Source organism: Salvia hispanica, chromosome 2 (genome assembly GCF_029641045.1).
Source record: "Salvia hispanica isolate PSC_SH4W2 chromosome 2, Shi_PSC_v1, whole genome shotgun sequence".
In the NCBI taxonomy this organism is placed as follows: domain Eukaryota; kingdom Viridiplantae; phylum Streptophyta; class Magnoliopsida; order Lamiales; family Lamiaceae; genus Salvia; species Salvia hispanica.
In genome coordinates this window covers 29,331,445-29,350,750 of record NC_142693.1, presented here as the reverse complement: position 1 = coordinate 29,350,750, position 19,306 = coordinate 29,331,445, and the positions used below count along the sequence as shown (strand labels likewise).

Genomic DNA, 19,306 nt, shown 5'->3' with positions numbered 1-19,306 from the left:
TTCTCAGTTGCTTCTTCTTCTCGATCAGTTAAAGTGAAAAACACATGGACTGATGCGTTTCATTTAAGTGAAATCATGCATGTGTCTCTCACAAAGCTAGCATTTATAAAAAAAAATCTCAATATGGAAAGCTCTGTCGTATATTTAACCAGAAATTCACATGTCAAAAACCATCTAACACCTTTTATTATATAAGTTCATCATTTCAATTTCATCCCTCCAAACTCAAAATCTCTATGGTTATGCAACCAAGATTAAATTCTTGAAGCCAAACTCATAATCTCAATAGTTATGCAAAGAAAATAACTATATGCACCATACAAAATCATCACTCCAACTCCAAATTATCATAGTTATATTATAAAATTCACTTAGTTTTTAGTACAAAATCTCTTAATCTCTTCTAATAAAACACAATTAATTAGAAGGGAGGAGGAGGGCATGTTTGAGGAGCCCAAACAACATCATTTGACACCTCCGAGTTGTACAAAGCCGCCGCCGGCTTTGATTGATCCGCCGCCGGAGCCCCCCCTTCGCCGTCCTCGAGGGGCAGCCTCTCGTACACCGCATTCGTGAACGAGGCCGCGATCACCGTCACCGGCACTGATGCCACCAGCGCCCCGACCACCGCACCACCGAGGACCTGCCCCTGCCCGCTGGCAAGGAACACCGTGAGCCGGGTGGCCCCCGGCGGCGACGGCTCGGGCAGGAACGTCCCCGACAACGACAGTATCTCGAACCGCCCCGGCAGGCTTATCACGCCGTCCGGGGCGGCCGGCTGCCGCAGCGTGACGTCCCTGACGGCCCCGCTGCCGCAGACGACCGACACGCCGCAGCGGCGGCGGCGCACGAAGCCCGCGAGGCACTCGTAGACGTCCCTGCCGCTAGCGATCTCGAGGACGTGGCTGCGGAGGGCATTGGGGCTCTCCTTGGCGATGACGACCGGGGCCTTCGGCCGGTTTTTCGACCCCGGGGGCCGCCCGCGAGGGCGGCGTCCGGCGCTCGACGAGGGCTCGCCGGAGACATCAACGCGGCGATCATCGTCGGTTTCTTGGTGGTCGTCTTCGTCGGGGTTGTGATCGCCGGCATTGTCATCTTCGCCGGAGTTTCTGTGGTGGAGAGAAGGCTGCTGCATCGGATTCGCCATTTCTTCCCACCATCTACTGCCCATATCCCTTTTCCTTCAACCCAAAAAATTTTCTCACCTTCCAAGAAAAAAATTAAATTAAAAAAAACCTCAATCAACATTCAACATTCAACATTTATCTCTCTCTCTCCTAATTTGTTGAACTAACAAGCAAATAATTCTTGAATACACCAACATCTACATTGGGCGAAACAACAAATTCTTCAAATTTAATTTTTTCAAATAGAAAAAAGGCTTGAAACCCTTTTTCTTCTATGCTGAGATCTAAAAGAAGAACAATAAAAACTTCAAAACTACCCAAAAACTTCTCAAATCATCCACTACAAAACCCAGAAAGTATTACCAAAAATGGCGAAAGTGAGAGAAAAGAGAAGAAACAGAGAGGCCCACCTCAAGAAATGGAGATCTAAGCCCCAAATAAAGAAACCCCTTTTCAGATAAACACAGAGAACAAACCCTAATGTTTGACTAGCAAAATAGTAACTCAAACTGGCAGTTTAATCGACTAAACAGTGTAAGAGAAAAGGTACCTCAAGAGATTCAGTTGGTACGAAGCTAGGGTTTGGATCAGATCCTTTGCTTCTTTGCTCCTCTCTTTCTATCTCTGAGAATTGGACAGGGAGTACCGTACGGTGTGAGTTCTGAAGTCGAGGTTTTTAACGAATTGATGTACAGTAATAAATTTTTCTGAGGATTTGGTGAATTTCTCCCACTCTCTGGTTTATCTATTTTAACGTCAAAGTGAAGCTTGAACACAAACAAAAACAAGCATCTTAAATAGAGAAAATTTGTTCCACAATGTTTTGTGGGATTCTTTCTAGACACGGTCCAATATAAATGTATGTACATTTCGATTATAGTTATAACTAATAAATTTAAATTCTAACTAATTTGTTAAGAGCCGTTCAGTTAAATAGATTATTTTTCTATTTATGTGGGTTATGCTTATATTTTCTTTCAATTTTGTTGGATGTCATTAAAGGAAGTGTTATGTTGGATAGATAATAAATTAAATAGATTTAGTGTTATGAATATTGTTTGGTTGACTGAATCTAACTAGCTATTTAATTTTAGGATTGTGCCGAATAGTTATGATTTATGAGTACGTGGAAAAATTGGAGTATTAGAGCATCTCCAACCATTTCATTAAACTCAAACCCATTTTAGTGTAAATTTCACATTAAATATTGATCTTACTCCAATCATTTATATTAAATTCAAACCTAAAAGAATATTTTCTATATTATGCTTTTTTACTCACAAAATTTGAGAATTTTTTAGGTTTTGGTTTAGTGTAAACCTAAAGATATGTATTTTTTTCTCAAAAACCAAAAATAGGATTGGTTTTTGAGTACTATTGGAGCTAAATACCTATCCCATTTTAGGTTTTAGTGTACCATTGGAGATGGTCTTAGAACATCTCTAACCATTTCACTAAACTCAAACCTATTTTAGTGTAAATGTTATACTAAATATTGATTTTACTCCAACCATTTACACTAAACTCAACCCAAAAGAATATTCCTCACCCACTAACTTTTTATACTTTTCAATCATGCCTATATAGTTTACCTAAATTACATACTAACCCCATGACACTTTGTCAATATCTTAAATTAAATTAAATAATACAAGATAAGATTTATTAATTAATATAACTAAATATGAAATGCATAGTATCATTTTAATTACTAATATTTAACTATTTTTTGTTATATTTAATAGCATATTTGGTTTGAATAATATTAATTAATTAATAAATAATTGATTCCATGTATTTAATTAGTAATGTACGTATAATATTTAACTACCTAATAAAATAATTGATTCCATAGATTTATATATAACATCAGTCATTTAATCTATCTAATAAGTATCTAAAAACATTTGATTAGGTTAGTAAAATAAATAACGGCTCATGTTAGTAAAATAATTAAAAATAAATTAATTATTTCGAATAATCTATGACTAATATGGGTCAGCCCACTATTTAATAACTAATCAAATATTAATAAGATAAGATTAGGTTATTATTTCACATCTTCTTCTTCACGCCGCTGCATTGTAAGTTTTTCAATCTCTGTATTTTAATTTCTCTTTCTTCTCTTCTTCTATTTTGATAAATATGAATTGATTTGGACTTAAATGCAATAACTCAAACTATAAAAAGTGTTTTTGGTATACTTTTAGTGCAAACCTAAAGATATGTATTTTTTCTTCAAAAACCTATTATAGGATTGGTTTTGCAGTACTGTTTGAAACAAAGATTGTCTTAGGTAATTTCAAATAAGAATTTAAAGTCAATTAATTTGCCCATAAGTAATCGAACTCTTTTCCTCAAAGATTGAAACAACTTAAGGCATGATTTGGTTTTATTGTTATACTCTATGATTTATGTATACAACAAGTTGCAAATTTCAGCTTAGTACAGTGGAAATTCTTAATTGATTTTTTAAGTAGTTAGACCACTATGAAGTGAACTCAAGCTAACATACATGTATTGTTAACAAATCAGATTTCAGATAATCGATTATGGCCTTTCCGCCAATCAAACGGTGGATTAATGGGAGCAAACTTTTTTAGAATGAAGTGGATTAATATGTGTCTGTATATAGTCAATTTCTCCAAATAATAAAGTGTAGATAGGGATGTCAATTCAACCCGAGATCTATGGGCCGGCCCGAACAACCCGGTAAAATGAGCGGGTTAGGGTTGTAATTTTATTGTCCGAATACAAAACGGGCTAAACGGGTTGGCCCGAATGGGTTGGCGGGTTTAACAGGTTGGCCCGAACGGGTTGCGGGTCAGCCCGATGGGTTGTAACTTTAATTAAAAATTATTAAGTTTTAGGGTTTTTTTTTTATATTTTTGAATCCTCAATATTTCTACATAATCATTAGTTTTATTCAATTTTCATTCTATATTTTTCCACTCGATTCCACAATATCAGCTTTCAAGTTCCACCTCAACTCATTATTCCACCGTCCCATCATTTGCCACTAGTGTCTTACCATCACCAAAGCCAATCAAGACAAAATTAAGAAATAACTCATCAAAATCTTAATATATTTATCATTTTAATAATGATTCATGTAAGATATGATTTGTAATTTTCACAAAGAATAAGTTACGAACAATGTCAAAATAATGACACGAACACAAGTTTTAATTTATGTAGTAGTTGATCGAGACGAAATGCTTCTCTCCAAGTATTATTATAGAATATTATGAAAATATGAAGATTTTATATGATTCTAACTAAAAAGAAAAAAAGTATTTAAAATTTTAAATCATTTTATAGAAGAAAATTTCGATACAAGAAATTATTTTCGGAAGCTTTTAGGCCGAATAGCGCGATGGGTTAGCCCAAAACCCAGCGGTTTAGGGTTAGGGTTGAAAACTTATAACCCGAAAAATCCATAACCCGAATAGCCCGCACCCAAATAGCCCGGCAACCCGAGTGGGTTGGCCCAAACCCGAACGGGTTAACCCGATTGACATCCCTAAGTGTAGGTATTCAATTAATTGTAATTTCGTTTATCTTATTCATTTGCACTTTATGTACTTATATTAGTACTGATTTATAGTATATGATATTTGAGAGATTCTCAATTTGGTGCTTTTCATGTGGGTATTTATTTGTTTAATTTGGTAAGGTATATGTCATGTATGTATAATGTATGAATGTTTGTTCTCACTAAATCACATTTTTAGAGCATTTTTTATTCAACTTTTGAATGTTTTGACTTCGTGCCAAGCCTAATCCACTCACCAGAATATCAACTTTAAGCCTATTTAGTTTTTAGGGTTCCCATACACTTCATAAACAAACAACAACTTGATTTTATTTATGTTAACTTTTGGTTCATTGTTAACTATTAATATTATAAGTAGCTAGTAGTATAACTTAATCAATTGTGATTAAAAGCAGTGGCGATTTTGGTCTCATGGAATGTTTTTATTGTTTAAAATTTGTGTGCTTAGTATTAATTAACTAACATATATACTGGCTTCTGTGCTTATGTTTTCCAGAGTTGAACTCATAAAATATTATTAAAAAAAAAGTCTCTAATAATTTTGTCTTTTATAAATAATATTTTTCAAAAATGTTACGAACTTACGAATACCAGTACTCCATTAAGTATCTTTAATGGAGTGACCGACCATATTGTATGGATTGTATCAATATATTGAACCATTTAATTGGCTTCATAGTTAGTTATATAGGGGTGCGTTAAAATGATCACACATTTTAAATTAACATCATACCACCATTTTTAGCCAATTATTTGTACATGTGGACGAATAATCAACTGTCATGTGACAATCATAGAAAATGCAAGTAAATTTTCTCGCTCAGCAATATCCAATACGCTAGACAGCAATTTACAATAATTTTTTCTCGGCTAGCAATCTCTAACACGCTAGACAATAATCTATAGATTGTTGTCTTGCGTTTATACTATCGTTGTGCAGCATTTATAATATTGTTGGATACGTGATGGTGTCATAATGTCACTTTAATACAAACCTAGTTATTTATCAATAAAAAGCAAAATTTCTAACCCAAGACAGCCGGTTCATTTCTTATTTTATGAAATTTATTTCATTTTATTTATTTATTTTCTATTTTGCTCTATGGTAATCGGAAATATGCTACTAATAAAATCAAGAAAATTCTTTTAAATTGTTATACAAGTAATTAATTACGAACCAATAACGATCATCGTCACTTAAGAATCAAAAAAATAAAAGGTTGAATTCAGCATGTCCTCGTTATAAACATTTAAGAGAGGGGACACTTTTAAGCCTTTACCAATATTTTTCTATATTATATTTGTGAAGTTACTTCAAAATGTTCATTATCTAACTCTTGTCGAATCGATGCCTACAAAATTACAAAAATAATGGAGCTTCTGAGATCTGACCTAACCAAAACCAAAATATATTGGAAAATACTAATTATGATTTCATTAAATCTCATCAAACTGTATTAGCATAAAAAATAAACCCCAATATGGGTGTGTAGTTTAATTTACAATAAGATTGTTAATTGTATAAGTATGTTAGATCCTCAAATACAAAATAAATCCCCTCTGCTACACTATCATTCAGTCAAAAGGTGTGTGGCCCAATATAGTCTTCCAAGTTCCAATTATCTACAGATCTAGGTGTGAAAGTAATATATTTTGGAAGCTAAGCTAACCTCAAATTGTTATAGTCTCCGAATTTCCACACCTCCGAATCCTAATTCTCATCGTTCGATGTCTTAAATTTCCATCTATGTCACAACAATGTCTCCTTGGGCTCTGCATATTCACAATTTGCATCATCAGCAACTAAATCAAATAGCAAAAGTGCAACACACACACAAACCAAACTAAGATGCTCACTAAATTTATGACAATTAGAGTTTCAAACACAAGTTTTCAAGCTTCAAATCACTCCCAGCAAATGTAAACATAGCATAGCCGGCTCGACTCAGAATGATAAGTTAACCTTTCATCCGGGTGATATGCTAGCTTACACGATAAATTAGTACATAGAGCCGGTAAAGCGCGTCTTTTTTGTAGTGTAACTATTTTTAAAATGATTAGTTAATTAACAATTTAACAAATCAACTAATAGACCATAGTTATGGTGCAATTTTCCATTATCAAAATATAAGTACTAACCTGATCCCACTCTTGCTGCTCCATTTTGGGCGCCAAGACTGTCACATTTTCGATTGCCATCGCACGGTTGAAGTCCTTGTTACATCCACTACTCATCACCCGATCCCCGGCCTTTCTGTAAGCCGTGATCGTCCCCTCACTTCCCTCCTCCTCAGCTGAGCTGAGAAAGAAGACAGCGGGCCGTTTGCAGGGATCGCTGCTCAGAGGCCGCGTGTTGAACGTGAAGGGCCCGCTGCTGAAAGTCCTCCATGTCTTGAATGTCTGCTGAGGCATCTCGAGCTCCTTGGCTGTCAACAAAGCGGGGAATATCTGCACCGCGTAGCCCCATGAGACGGAGACGGACCAATTGTGGTTGCGGTGGTAGCAGAAGCATTGCTGGAGAGTTCTGGGAGGATCGGCCTCGTAGGCTTTCATCAGGGCGGTCACGGACTCAAACTGGGTGTGGTTCGGGAGCAACGGCTGGATGGAGTCGAGATGGTGGAGGGAGACGAGAGGCGCCAGGGGATGTGCTGCTAGGAACCCGAAAGGATCCCCTCTTATGTCGGTCTGAATGAATTAGAAACCAATGATTTAAAAACTGGACCGGTAAGTAAACATACAAGCTACTAGTTTATGGTTCAACCGATCTGACTACTTGTCGGGTTAAAATAGTGTAGAAAAGATATAACTAAAACATATATATATGGGTCTTGAATCTTAATATCAAAATGCAACTAGTCAGGTTTACGAATAAGTTCAAATATGAAACAATAAACAAACACATTTATGAATGTGGAACCTACATTCCACTAACTTTTTCCACTTACTTTTCTTCACATTTCTTAAAGTCCGTGCCAAGTCAAACTTAGACAATATTCCGTGGACGGAAGGAGTAGAGAGTAACAAATTTAGTAAACAAAATAAGTTCAAATATGAAACAATAAACAAAAACTTTTATCAAGCATTAAATTGAAATTATGATATCAAAAAATATGATTTTCTTGCTCTATGCCGAGGGCTTGCAACTAAGAGGAGGACAATGCACATGAAAGAGTAGGATATAGAACATTTAGAGAGCACTAATTAAGATGTTCAACTGCGGCATGTTCATGATTGAACCGGGTCGATTTTTCCGGTTCATAGTGGTTAAACAATCCGAAGGTTTTTATGTGTAAATTGGATCCAACAATGCGGCGATTCATGGCTAAACCAATAGAATCCATGCCAAAATTTTATAACAGTACTAGTCCAAGCATTTTTAACTATGATATAGTAGGGTTGTTCACTGATCAAAGTTAATATGACAAAGATATGGATTTAGGCCATGATATATGAGACACAAGTTTTCATTTTTCTATTCAAGGGTAAAAACATAGTACTACTATCTTGCATAAAATATACTCCAAGACATTCCAACCATGTAGACTAATTGAACCTTTTATTCACAATCATTTGGTTTCGCATTTAGGCTACACTAGTGGATATGAAAAAGTGGTTTTCTAGTCAGAGAGAGATCATCATTATATTTGCTAAATATTCGTTTAATTTATTGTCTGGAATAAGAACAAACCAACTTCAAGAAAACACTTGTTTTAAGAATTTTTAATTAACAGAGACAAATACATCAATTTTCGACACGTCTCCGAAATTAATACTCTCTCTGTCCCGGCTAAGATGACACATTGCTTAGCCGGCACGGGATTTTAGTAGTTATTGGTTAAAATGTTTAATTGGAGAGAGAGAATGTGGGTGTAGGTATTAAAGTAGAGAAATGAAGATAGATGAATATTTTAATAGGAGTGAGAAAAAGTGGTTGAGTGTATTAATTGGAGAGAGAAAGTTTAAAAAGGAAATGTGTCGTCTTAGTTGGGACAAACTAAAAAGGAAAACGTGTCATCTTAAGCGGGTCGAAGGGAGGGAGTAGTATTGAATTAATAATCCAATTTAAATTCCCACCGCTCTCTACCATATCACTACCTAATTATTGAAAACTTTCGAATTAGAATACCTTTTTAAAATATTTTTTCATACACTATTCATAACTTCTTGTTTAAATAACAAACAACAAAATCAAGCCGAAAGAAGCCGGCCGGTTAAAGAAATGGGAATACACGTGGCGGTAGCCCAGATGAGTTGGATTTTACAGCCATGTGACGGCAGCAAAACCCACCACCAGCTGCCATTGATCCCGCCACGTGTCCTCCTACAGTTGAGACACCAAACACACGACCAATCGAAAGCAACCAAGTTTATTTCCTAGGCATCTTAAAAGCTGCTCGTGAGTCTTGATAATTTGACCCACCGATCAACAATTAATATTTCTGGTCAAAAATCATGCCTTTAAAATATTCTAATTAAATCCACCTAAGCATAACAAATTCATTTAACAAAAATAAAGAAACGCACCTGATGAAAACCGGGTTCGCGGGTCAGCCCGACTCCGAGCTCCCCTACGCACGCCCAAACCCGCTGATCCGACCCGTAAAAGTAATGGTACCGGTCGAGGCACCCGTCCATAGCCGCGGCGAGCTCCGCCGCCAGCGGATAGCTCACGGCGAACCCCCCGCCGCCGAACGCCATTTCGTACGAATGCTCCACGTCCTGCTCCACGCTCTCCGAGTTCCCCCCGACGTACACCATCCGCCGGTGATCGTGCCTCCCTAGCACCGCCGCCAGATTCTCCGGAAAAAACACCGTGTCGTCGTCCCCCATCACGAACCACCTCACCCCGGGCAACCCGACCCGGTAAAGATCCGCCACGACCCGGGCCATCCTCACCGCCGACTCCGGCCCCTTCGTCCGCCGGAACCGCCGCCACTCCGACGAGACCCGGCGCTCTACACCCGACCCGGCCGACCCGGCCGGGTCCCTCTCTAGGAAGACGTAGCCGCGGGTCGAGCCGGGTTTCCACCAGAGATCCGAGTAGCGCGCCCGGTTCGCCCAGGTGGCGGTCGACCCGCCAATGCCGAAGGCGAGGTGGGAGACGTTGGTGGGGGTGTCGTCGGAGCCGAATTGGGCCGGGTCGGGTCGGGCGAACAATTCGGGTTGGGTCGGGTCGTGGATCGCGGAGTATGCGGCGAGGGAGATGGAGAGGATTGAGATTACGGCCACCGCGGCCTTTAACGACGTCGTTAGAGCATCACCGGTCTTCTCTTTAGGTATCAATTTGAGAGCTTTAAATGGATCTTGACCCGGTTTGACGGACGCCGGGCACATTTCTATAGTTAGAAAGTGTGGTTTTGAGAGAGAGAGTTAAGGAGGATTTATTGATGGAGAGGTAAGAAAAACGTATGGTTGCAATGGAAATTAATGGTTTTTAAAGAGGGGAGATTTGACATGTGTATTTGTTAATCTTGAAAGAACAAATGATGCAAATTCGTAGGGGATGATTCACATAACAACGTGACTAAATTTTGTGTATATTGTGTCAAGAAAAAGTTATGTGACTAAATTTTGTGTATATTGTGTCAAGAAAAAGTTTGATGGATTAAGAGGATCAAATTTGAATTCGTGGGTCATGGTCATAGATTTGGGACTTGGATTCACAATATATGAATTTCCATATGTGTGTATTAACTTATTATTCTCATTATTATGTACATTGACATGTACATAATGCATTTATTCATATTTTTCCTCCTTGTATACATATTCTTATGTAATTTAGGACTCATAGTCATTATTTTCATTGTAGAATATGAACTGGAGGTGAAATCAGAGATTGGACGAAGAAATCAAACGAAAAACAGAGTTAGAAGTTGTAATTGTATTGAGCAATTGAGAAATATACAAATATTGTGATTTAATTAACTACTTTTAAAAGTTAGGATTGATGCCAATTAAACATTATGATTTAAAACTAAATAACAATTATCCCTTTTAATTTATCTCATTCTTTGGCTCAAATAATTTATTGTATAAAAAAAGAATTTACTTTTCCTTAATTAAATAGCAAAAGACCAAGTGAGAATGATTCGTGTAATGGTTTAAAGGGTTTGGAAGTAACTGCTCACCAAAACTTACCTGTCTCAAATTTAATTGGTACTAATGTCCTTGAAACATCCAAGTAAACTAAACAAGATTTTAGCTGTCATTTTGTCATGGAAGATATCTTGTCTAAGTCACTATGTCAACAAAAAATATAGTTGAGTCGTCAAATAGCATATAAACATAAGTACATAGAAAAACACAAAATTTACATAATACATGCTCTTTCTGTCCCATAAAAATATGTGAGTTTTTCATTTCCGTCCGTCCAATAAAAATATATGCATTTCATTTTTGAAAAGTTATATCAATTTAATAATATAGGTCTCACTATCCACTAACACTACTTTAACTATCATTCTCCTCTTCTTTCTTACTTTATCATTATCGTTCTCCCCCACTCTCTTACTTTAACTACCATTCCCCTCATCTCTCGTGCCATATCTAATGTTTATATTTTTATGGGACGAAGGGAGTACGGTACATTTTTGTCTTGATATGGTACAACATCAAATTTCAATCTACGTATGATTATGCAAATGTATTCCTTAATAAATTTTAGGATTATTGAAAGTTTTTGAATCGTCGTGTATTTAATATGGATTTTTTTTAAAATGCAAAAATTATTGCAATTTAATTTGTGAGATGGTGGTAACCTGTGTGTGCGTAATTTTGTAATTTAATTAGGGTTTATTCGGCTCAAATCAATAATTAGAAATATACTCTCAAATGTACTCAATTTTAATATTACTTCCATCCGTGGAGCAAAAAAGAACTGATTTGGGCCAACAATATATATAATTATATACTGGATCACACTTTGTTAAAAATATGAAGGACCTGAGGCCCAAAACACAACCACTTCTTAAGGATTAAAGAAGGAATAAATTATTTTATTTTAGTTACATTATAAATATTACTCCCTCCATCCCATAGTAGATGTCACACTTGAAAGATGACATGAAATTTTAAGAGATATTATTTTGTGTGTTAAGTGGTGAGGGAAAAATATAATTTTATAATTGATTTGAGAAGGAATTTTTTTTTTCAAAAGAGGAAATATGACATCTTTTATGAAACAAACTAAAAAAAAAAGGTGACGTCTACTATGTAACGGAGGGAGTATGTACTATTCAATTTTTTCTCACTACCATTCCACATTTGAAGTCTAAGGACGTCTTCTTCTTGTGATAGGAGATTTTATTCCACGGACGAAAACTATATACAAAATTGACTATTGTTCGGAAACTCAAAACTAGTATAGTAGGGTAGCGTTCAATTTTCCAGATAAAATAATTTCAAGATATAATCTAGAATTGAGTTATGAGATTATTTTAGTCATAAGAGATTAGTTATGACTAATTATCTCATGATTATCCATCTATCATTGAATTGTGAAATGAATCTTATTAACTAAACATACTATATATATAATCCCGGAATACAATCTTGCAGACCATACACCCCATTGGTAAACTTAGATTTTGTCAAATGGATTGAGCCGAATTAATCTGGCCCTTACCAGACTCGGGTCAGACAGCTTGGGACAATCTTGGCCCAAGCCCACTATCAAAACGGGCTAGAATTGTGTTATGCATGTAGGCATGTACAGTTGAGAGAGAGAAGAGAGAAGATGCAGCTTAAGATCCACGTCACGAAGAGACGCGTGTCGAGTGATATTCTCAAGACCGTCCAACGACGTTGACATGTGGTCCCTTACGTGTCTCAATCTCCACACCCTACGTACTCTCTCTCTCTACCTTACATCTTCCCACTCTCTCACCAATCAATTCCTTCCTTTTTCATGTCCTTTTTTATTTTAATTTGGAAATCAACTATAACTTCGATTAAACTCATTTCTATTTTTTCAAATCTAGTGTTTTTTTCCAGGATAGTACTATTAATTAATAAGCTAAATTTCGACGTTTTCTATATCAAACAATATAACTTGAACTGGTCAATAGCCACTGAATTCAATTCATACACAATTTAAAAATCACACAACAAATAAGGATACTAAAATAGCAGTAACAAGATCTCGCCACGTGTTGACAATCCTCGTAGAAAGGAAACACCTTTTCCCCCAAATAAAGAAAATTTGCCAAAAATATAAATTAAAAGAAAAGTGAATAAACAAACCACGGGCCGTGCTTCGACCCACATGCGTGTCAGTAAAGAAAGGGCCCCCACCTCTCCCCTACGTGCTCCCCTCCCATTCGCCCACGTGTATCAGCATCTCAAATCCGCTACACGTGTCTCCTTGATCGACGGCCCAGATCTCTCCTCTCGCATTCAGCGTCTCTACGTCACACCAACTGTGAGTGTCGGATCATTCATTTTCCCTCTCCTGCCCTAGACGGTGACGGGCAGCTGCCCGCCCAATCAACTACTTGTATAATGTGCTTCCCTCTCTCTCTCTCGTCTCCTTTTATGCTTCTCTTTGCTCTCTTCTCCAATTCCAATTTTTTTTTATAATCTTCGATCTCGATTTCTATCAATTTTGTGATTTTCCAGTGTTGAGCTTTTAGGAATATTGATTTTATTTAATTTGTGATTTGTGATTTGGATGGATGGCTGGTATGTGCTGTGAAGTGAATTTAGCTGAGACGGAGACGACCGCCCCGGTGCAACCGGCCTCGAGGTCTGCGAGGCGGAGGGGGGTGGAAATCCATCAATTTAAGTTCGATTCCGCGGTGGCGCCGCCGCTCGCCGGCGCTGGAAAGAGAAAGCGTCAGAAATTCGATGCTGTTGTTCCGGTTTTGCCACCTAGAGAGTGTGAGATTCGGAGTGATCAGCTCGCCGGCGAGGCGGAGCCGGAGGCGAAGCAGCTGCGTGTATCGGTGAAGCCGACGGCAGCGGCGATTGAGACGGAGGTGGCTCCGGATTATCCGAAGTTCGGGATGACGTCCGTTTGTGGACGGAGACGAGATATGGAAGACGCTGTCGCGATTCACCCCTCTTTTAGCGGTCCAAACCCTAATTTCCCCGACGGAATGCATTTCTTCGGCGTCTACGACGGCCACGGCTGCTCGCATGTGAGTTTCAACTTTCAATCAACTCACGCTTTAGATTCGTTGATTTTGGTTGATTACTGAATCGGATTCGTTTGGTTGCAGGTGGCCACAACGTGCCGAGATCGGATGCACGAGATCGTGAAGGAGGAGCTCGAGGCCGCAGGCTCGTCGTCGTGGGAGCGAACCATGAGCGAAAGCTTCTTAAAAATGGACAAGGAAGTCGGTAGCTGCAGCAGCGGACGAGACGGCGCCTGCTGCGCCTCCGCCTGCCGCTGCGAGCTCCAGACTCCGCAGTGCGACGCCGTCGGATCCACCGCCGTGGTCGCCGTCGTCACTCCGGATAAGATCGTCGTTTCGAACTGCGGCGACTCCCGCGCCGTGCTCTGCCGCAACGGCGTCGCGATTCCTCTCTCCGTCGATCATAAGGTTCGATTATCCCCAAATCTAAATTCAATACACTCAATTAATCAAATTCGTAACTAATTTCTGTAATTACTTCTCTTTCAGCCGGATCGGCCAGATGAACTCAACCGGATCCAGGAAGCCGGCGGCCGCGTCATTTTCTGGGATGGACCTCGAGTTCTCGGAGTTTTAGCCATGTCTCGCGCAATAGGTACTAAAACACACAACATCAAACCCTAATTACTCAAATCGGATAATTAATCTCGAATAAATCCGTTAATTCGCTTTGATTTTGTGTTCAGGTGATAATTATCTGAAGCCGTTCGTGATATCGGAGCCGGAGGTGACGATCACGGAGAGGACGGCGGAGGACGAGTGCCTGATTCTGGCGAGCGACGGGCTGTGGGATGTGGTGTCGAACGAGACGGCGTGCGGGGTGGCGCGTATGTGCCTGCAGTCGCGGAAGCCGCCGTCGCCGCCGAGGTCGCCGGGGAGCGATATGACCGTTACGGCGGCGGGGGAGAGCTCCGATAAAGGCTGCTCCGACGCGTCAATTCTGTTGACGAAACTGGCCCTGGCCCGCCACAGCACTGATAACGTGAGCGTGGTGGTGGTGGACTTGAGGAAAAGCTGTTGAAAAATAATGGCGATGGGCTTTTTCGTAATTTCATCTCCCATTGGATGAAGCTAGTGGCATATAAGTAGGTGACGTTGCTGTATACGTGGTATAATGATAATCAAAGGGCGTTATTATATGGAATATTATGATATTAATATATGATTTTCAAGGATTAGTTTTTAGTAAATAGCTATTTTATTTGAGTTGTTTCAAGAATGTAATGATCCAGCTGATCAAATTCAGCTTTTCTCGAAATGATACTGTAATATTTTACTGCATCTTATTCAAGTTGTGACTAGATAATTTTTAATAATGTGCTTGTTTTCCTAGTATTGAGCATGACAGCTGGGAAATGTATAAAGTATTATAGTCGTATGATTCTTCGGGATTTTTATTCGGATTTGGATTTGTGAAGAAAAACAGAAGATATTTTTTAGAATTAAACGTATCATTTTCCTATTAAATTCTTGACAGCATATAATTATTTGAAAACGAAGGCATTCATGTACTAAGTTTAAATCTATTTAATAGAGGATTGATACAAATACTAGTATATTTCGTAGAGATCTATCTTCATGGAATTATTATTTCGATATTGCATTGATTAAATGTTAAATGGATATCAACTTGGATGTGAATATTGCGTGTGGATAAAATCATGAATTATTATGTCAAATCACAATAATTCCGACATAAGTTGTCTTCACCAAGCAAATAAACAAAATGTGTTGGTGTAAATGGAAATCGAACACTCAATGTGAATTTCTAGATTTATAATCATGATTTTAGTTTCACATTTAGTCGATTGCTCACAAAGTTCCTGTTTGGAATAATTTTTTTAGTGACTAAGACCTGTATAAAAGATATAGAGACTCATTACAATTGATGTTATTCAACCATATTTTAATTTGTCATAATTTAATTCGAATAAAATCAATTCATTTGTTAATGATTTAGTAAATACTACTCCCTCCCTCCTGCAATTGAAGTCATATTTGATTATAGGCTGAGTTTTGAAAAATGGCAAGAAAGTAGATTGAATAAATTAGTGGAATATAAGGTCCACTTATATACTAGTTTTATAATAAAATGTGAGTAAAATAAGTTAATAGAATATGTGACCTACTTACCCTTTATAGTAAAGGTGAAATCTTACTCTTATTTTATGATGCACCAAAATGGCAAAACGAGATTCTTATTGTGGAACGAGCAGTGGCGGATGGAGGTCGTAACAAGAGGGTTCGAATGACCCCCCATTTTTTTTTATTTAGTACTATTATGTGTATATATATATATATATATATATATATATATTTATATATATATATATATAATTTTAATTTTATATTAAAATGTACCCCTATTTCTAGGGTGGCGAAACGGGTAGCAGGTAATTCCCGATACCGATAAAAGCGGGTATCAGGGCGGGTGCGGGTAGTATAATCTTAGAATTGCGGGCATCGGGTATACCTGATACACCCGCAATACTCGATAATTTTGTAAATTAGGATTCATTTTAGATTTTAGAAGCACACACATGACACATACATACATACATATGCGTTTGTAGTTTGTTGATCTATAGCAGTTGGGCGCTTGGATTCACAGCAAACACACTTATACATATATTCGTTGTACCACAACATTCGTAGTACATACAAAAAATGGCAGTTTCGGGTCGGGTACTCTCTGCGTTAAGTGCGAGATACATGACTCGGGTATCGGGACAAGGTATGTGGCTGAAATCGGGTGTGGGTACCCGCAAATTCCGGTGCGGATACCCGCGGGTACCCGTTTCGCCACCCCTACCTACTCATATTCGACTACTCCTATTCAGCTATGAAAGGAGTTAATAAAAGCTAAAAAATCAATTTAATTCTAACTAAAATTCCAAAAACCTAGCCGCTTAGCCGCCCATTCCCAATTAGCTTCTGTTGGAATAAATCCTCTCACCGGCAGGCACCGCTAAGCCGCTGACGCACCGCACCGCACCACCCCGCTTCTGTTATATAATGATTTATCATATGACTCGTACCTATGAATAAAAATTCTTGGATCGGCCACTGGGAACGAGGGGAGTATAATTTATGCAAATTTTCATAATTATTATACTTGAGTCAAATTATCATCTCTCATTGAATAATTTTCTTATCTATTTGAAATAAACATAAAGTTGTAATCATATAGAGGTTTAAAAAGTCAATAAGATCATTTATTCTAATTAATTCAAATTAAAATTCATGAAATTATTATTTTATGGATGATACCGTATAAAAACATCTTTATTCTTTTAATATATTAGAATAGGTGAGCACTAGGACGCATCCTTAATTAAAATGTTAACATATATTTAATCATATACTGCCATGTGGCACGAAAAATGCAATATTGTATAACAAAAAATGCAACACACATTTGTCAAGTTGTACATGCATTTCCGCATATTGCATTTTAGTTATAGGCAAATTGCATTTTATATTGTTAAGTTTTGCATTTTCACATAAATTGCATTTTATATTGTTAAGTTTTGCATTTTCATATATATAAATGCAATCCGTCTAGATATAAAATACAAATTAAACAGTCAATATCTAAAATGCAAAACTCAATAATAAAAAATGCAATTTGCATATAAAAAAAATACAATATGCCGAAATTCATTTATAGCTTCTACAAATTTGTATTGCATTTTTCTGTATACAATATTGTATTTTTCATGCCACGTGACAGCACGTAGCACTTTAAAATTAGTTAGCATATTATTATATTCCTATTACAGTTATTTTTCTTATCATTATACTCCAAATCCTGAAATAGAAGCACCCATTTTACTAAACTTTTCAACTAGTTAAGGAAAAAACTACTCCATAATATAATGATAAATAATGCAAGAGACAAATTAGGAGTATTAAAATCAACCAATAGCATTAGCCCAACAATCACAAACTTTCGACAATAAACTAATTAGTCAAAATCGCTGCACAATGAGGCCAAATCTCCCCATCCTAAATAAATTAGCAAGAAAAGATGCATCTAATGGTGGGTTAGTAGTGATGCCACGTGTTAATCAAACAATACCGACCATTTTGTGTCTTAATTTATTAATCAGCCTTAGCTTCCCATGTTTAATCAACTTTGTAATATTGTTTAGTAGAAGCTCAAAGTCGAGGTGTCGGAAAAAAATAATATTATTACTTTGTCATTATTTAATAGAAAAGCGTTGTACGATAGTCCAACTTTTAGTTAGGCAACAACCAAAATATATTCATTCCTAATCAATTGATGGCGACAAAACAGCTAAGCGATTCATTGTTTATTTCATTTAGGGTGTATTAGGTCCGGATTAGTGTGTTAATCTCAGCCCAACAGTGTTAATATGACTATAAATATGATGGACGTGATTATTTTGAAAGGAAGTTTGGAATAGTAAAATTTATCTCACTCCAGTTGTACGTGATTTCACACTTTTTGGAGTATCTTTCTTCCTCGATCAATCTGAAACATGGTGGTGACGATCGGCTAAACCCTAGTCGCATCATCCCTTCTCTCTTCCTCACCATTTCTTCCCCGATTAATCTAAAATGTGGTGGATTGTTGAATTGTGGATTGATTTGGGATTATGGTGGATGGTATGATATATTGGTTGGATATTTGAAATTATACTCCACCAAACAGTCCCTATTGTTATTATATTGATTATGATTTTTTAATTATGTATGAAAAAAAACTATGAAGAAATTTAAATTAAAAATTAAAATACACATAGGCGAGCAGGCGAGCTGATAATTTATAATCTTCTATCTGAAGCCTTTTAAATAATTGCCTCCAAAGTTTTAGGTTCCAGACGATCTAAGTAGGGCAGCACAAATATTTCACGTATGATCGATGATAATTACTTCTGCATATTACTCCCTTTGTTCCTTTATAGTTGAGATGAAACTTTTCGATACGTAGTTTAAGAAAGAAATATTGAATGTGTTAAATAAATTGATAAAAAAATAAGAAAGATAAAAAAGGTAGAGAGAATAGAGTAAAAAAAAGAATAGGTAGAGAAAATAAAGTGAAAGAGAGTAAAATAAGAAAGATGAAAATGTTACTACTATATATAGAAATGACTCAACTACTATGAGAGAACTTCTTAAAATGGAAAAATGACTCAACTACTATGAGAGAACTTCTTAAAATGGAAAAATGACTCAACTACGAGTGAACGGAGGGAAACAGAGGGAGTACTGTTTTGTAGTCGAATTATGTCAAACTTATTTAAGTATCGGAGAAGTTAAGCACTACTATTATGGATGATTCATGATTATATATATGTTTGATTAGAAAGTAATTTCTGATTTACGGAACTAAAATTATGTTTATTAAATGTATTCAACAATTTAAACATAGTATAATAGTATGATATTAGCCGTTAAGTATAAAATATCATTTCAGAGAAGTGCAATAATGTGAGTAGTAGCTCGGTCAAAAATAGCTA

General features: G+C 37.0%; 2 protein-coding genes and 1 pseudogene across 4 annotated transcripts; 1 reads left to right on the top strand and 2 right to left on the bottom strand.

The window, feature by feature from the left end:
• Positions 1–328: 328 nt before the first annotated feature.
• LOC148932087 (AT-hook motif nuclear-localized protein 23 pseudogene) lies at positions 329–1,932 on the bottom strand (annotated as a pseudogene). Of its 2 annotated transcripts, none has more exons than XR_016135522.1 (2): positions 1,678–1,932; positions 329–1,205 (listed from the first exon to the last, which is right to left on the bottom strand). The product of XR_016135522.1 is annotated as an AT-hook motif nuclear-localized protein 23 pseudogene, transcript variant X1 (transcript). The 2 variants fall into 2 exon arrangements; XR_016135523.1 differs by having other exon boundaries at positions 329–1,181.
• A 4,208-nt stretch (positions 1,933–6,140) lies between these two features.
• On the bottom strand, positions 6,141–10,327 carry LOC125213132 (uncharacterized). The gene is made up of 3 exons (XM_048113506.2): positions 9,208–10,327; positions 6,823–7,368; positions 6,141–6,456 (listed from the first exon to the last, which is right to left on the bottom strand). The coding sequence occupies exons 1-3, from the start codon at positions 10,015–10,017 to the stop codon at positions 6,355–6,357; spliced, it is 1,458 nt and encodes a 485-aa protein (XP_047969463.1). The 5' UTR covers positions 10,018–10,327; the 3' UTR covers positions 6,141–6,354.
• Positions 10,328–13,199: 2,872 nt separating this feature from the next.
• Positions 13,200–15,101, top strand: PP2CA (protein phosphatase 2CA). Its single transcript, XM_048098649.2, has 4 exons — positions 13,200–13,823; positions 13,905–14,228; positions 14,310–14,415; positions 14,507–15,101. Exons 1-4 carry the CDS (start codon positions 13,359–13,361, stop codon positions 14,839–14,841), a joined length of 1,230 nt encoding a protein of 409 aa, XP_047954606.1. The 5' UTR covers positions 13,200–13,358; the 3' UTR covers positions 14,842–15,101.
• Positions 15,102–19,306: the final 4,205 nt, after the last annotated feature.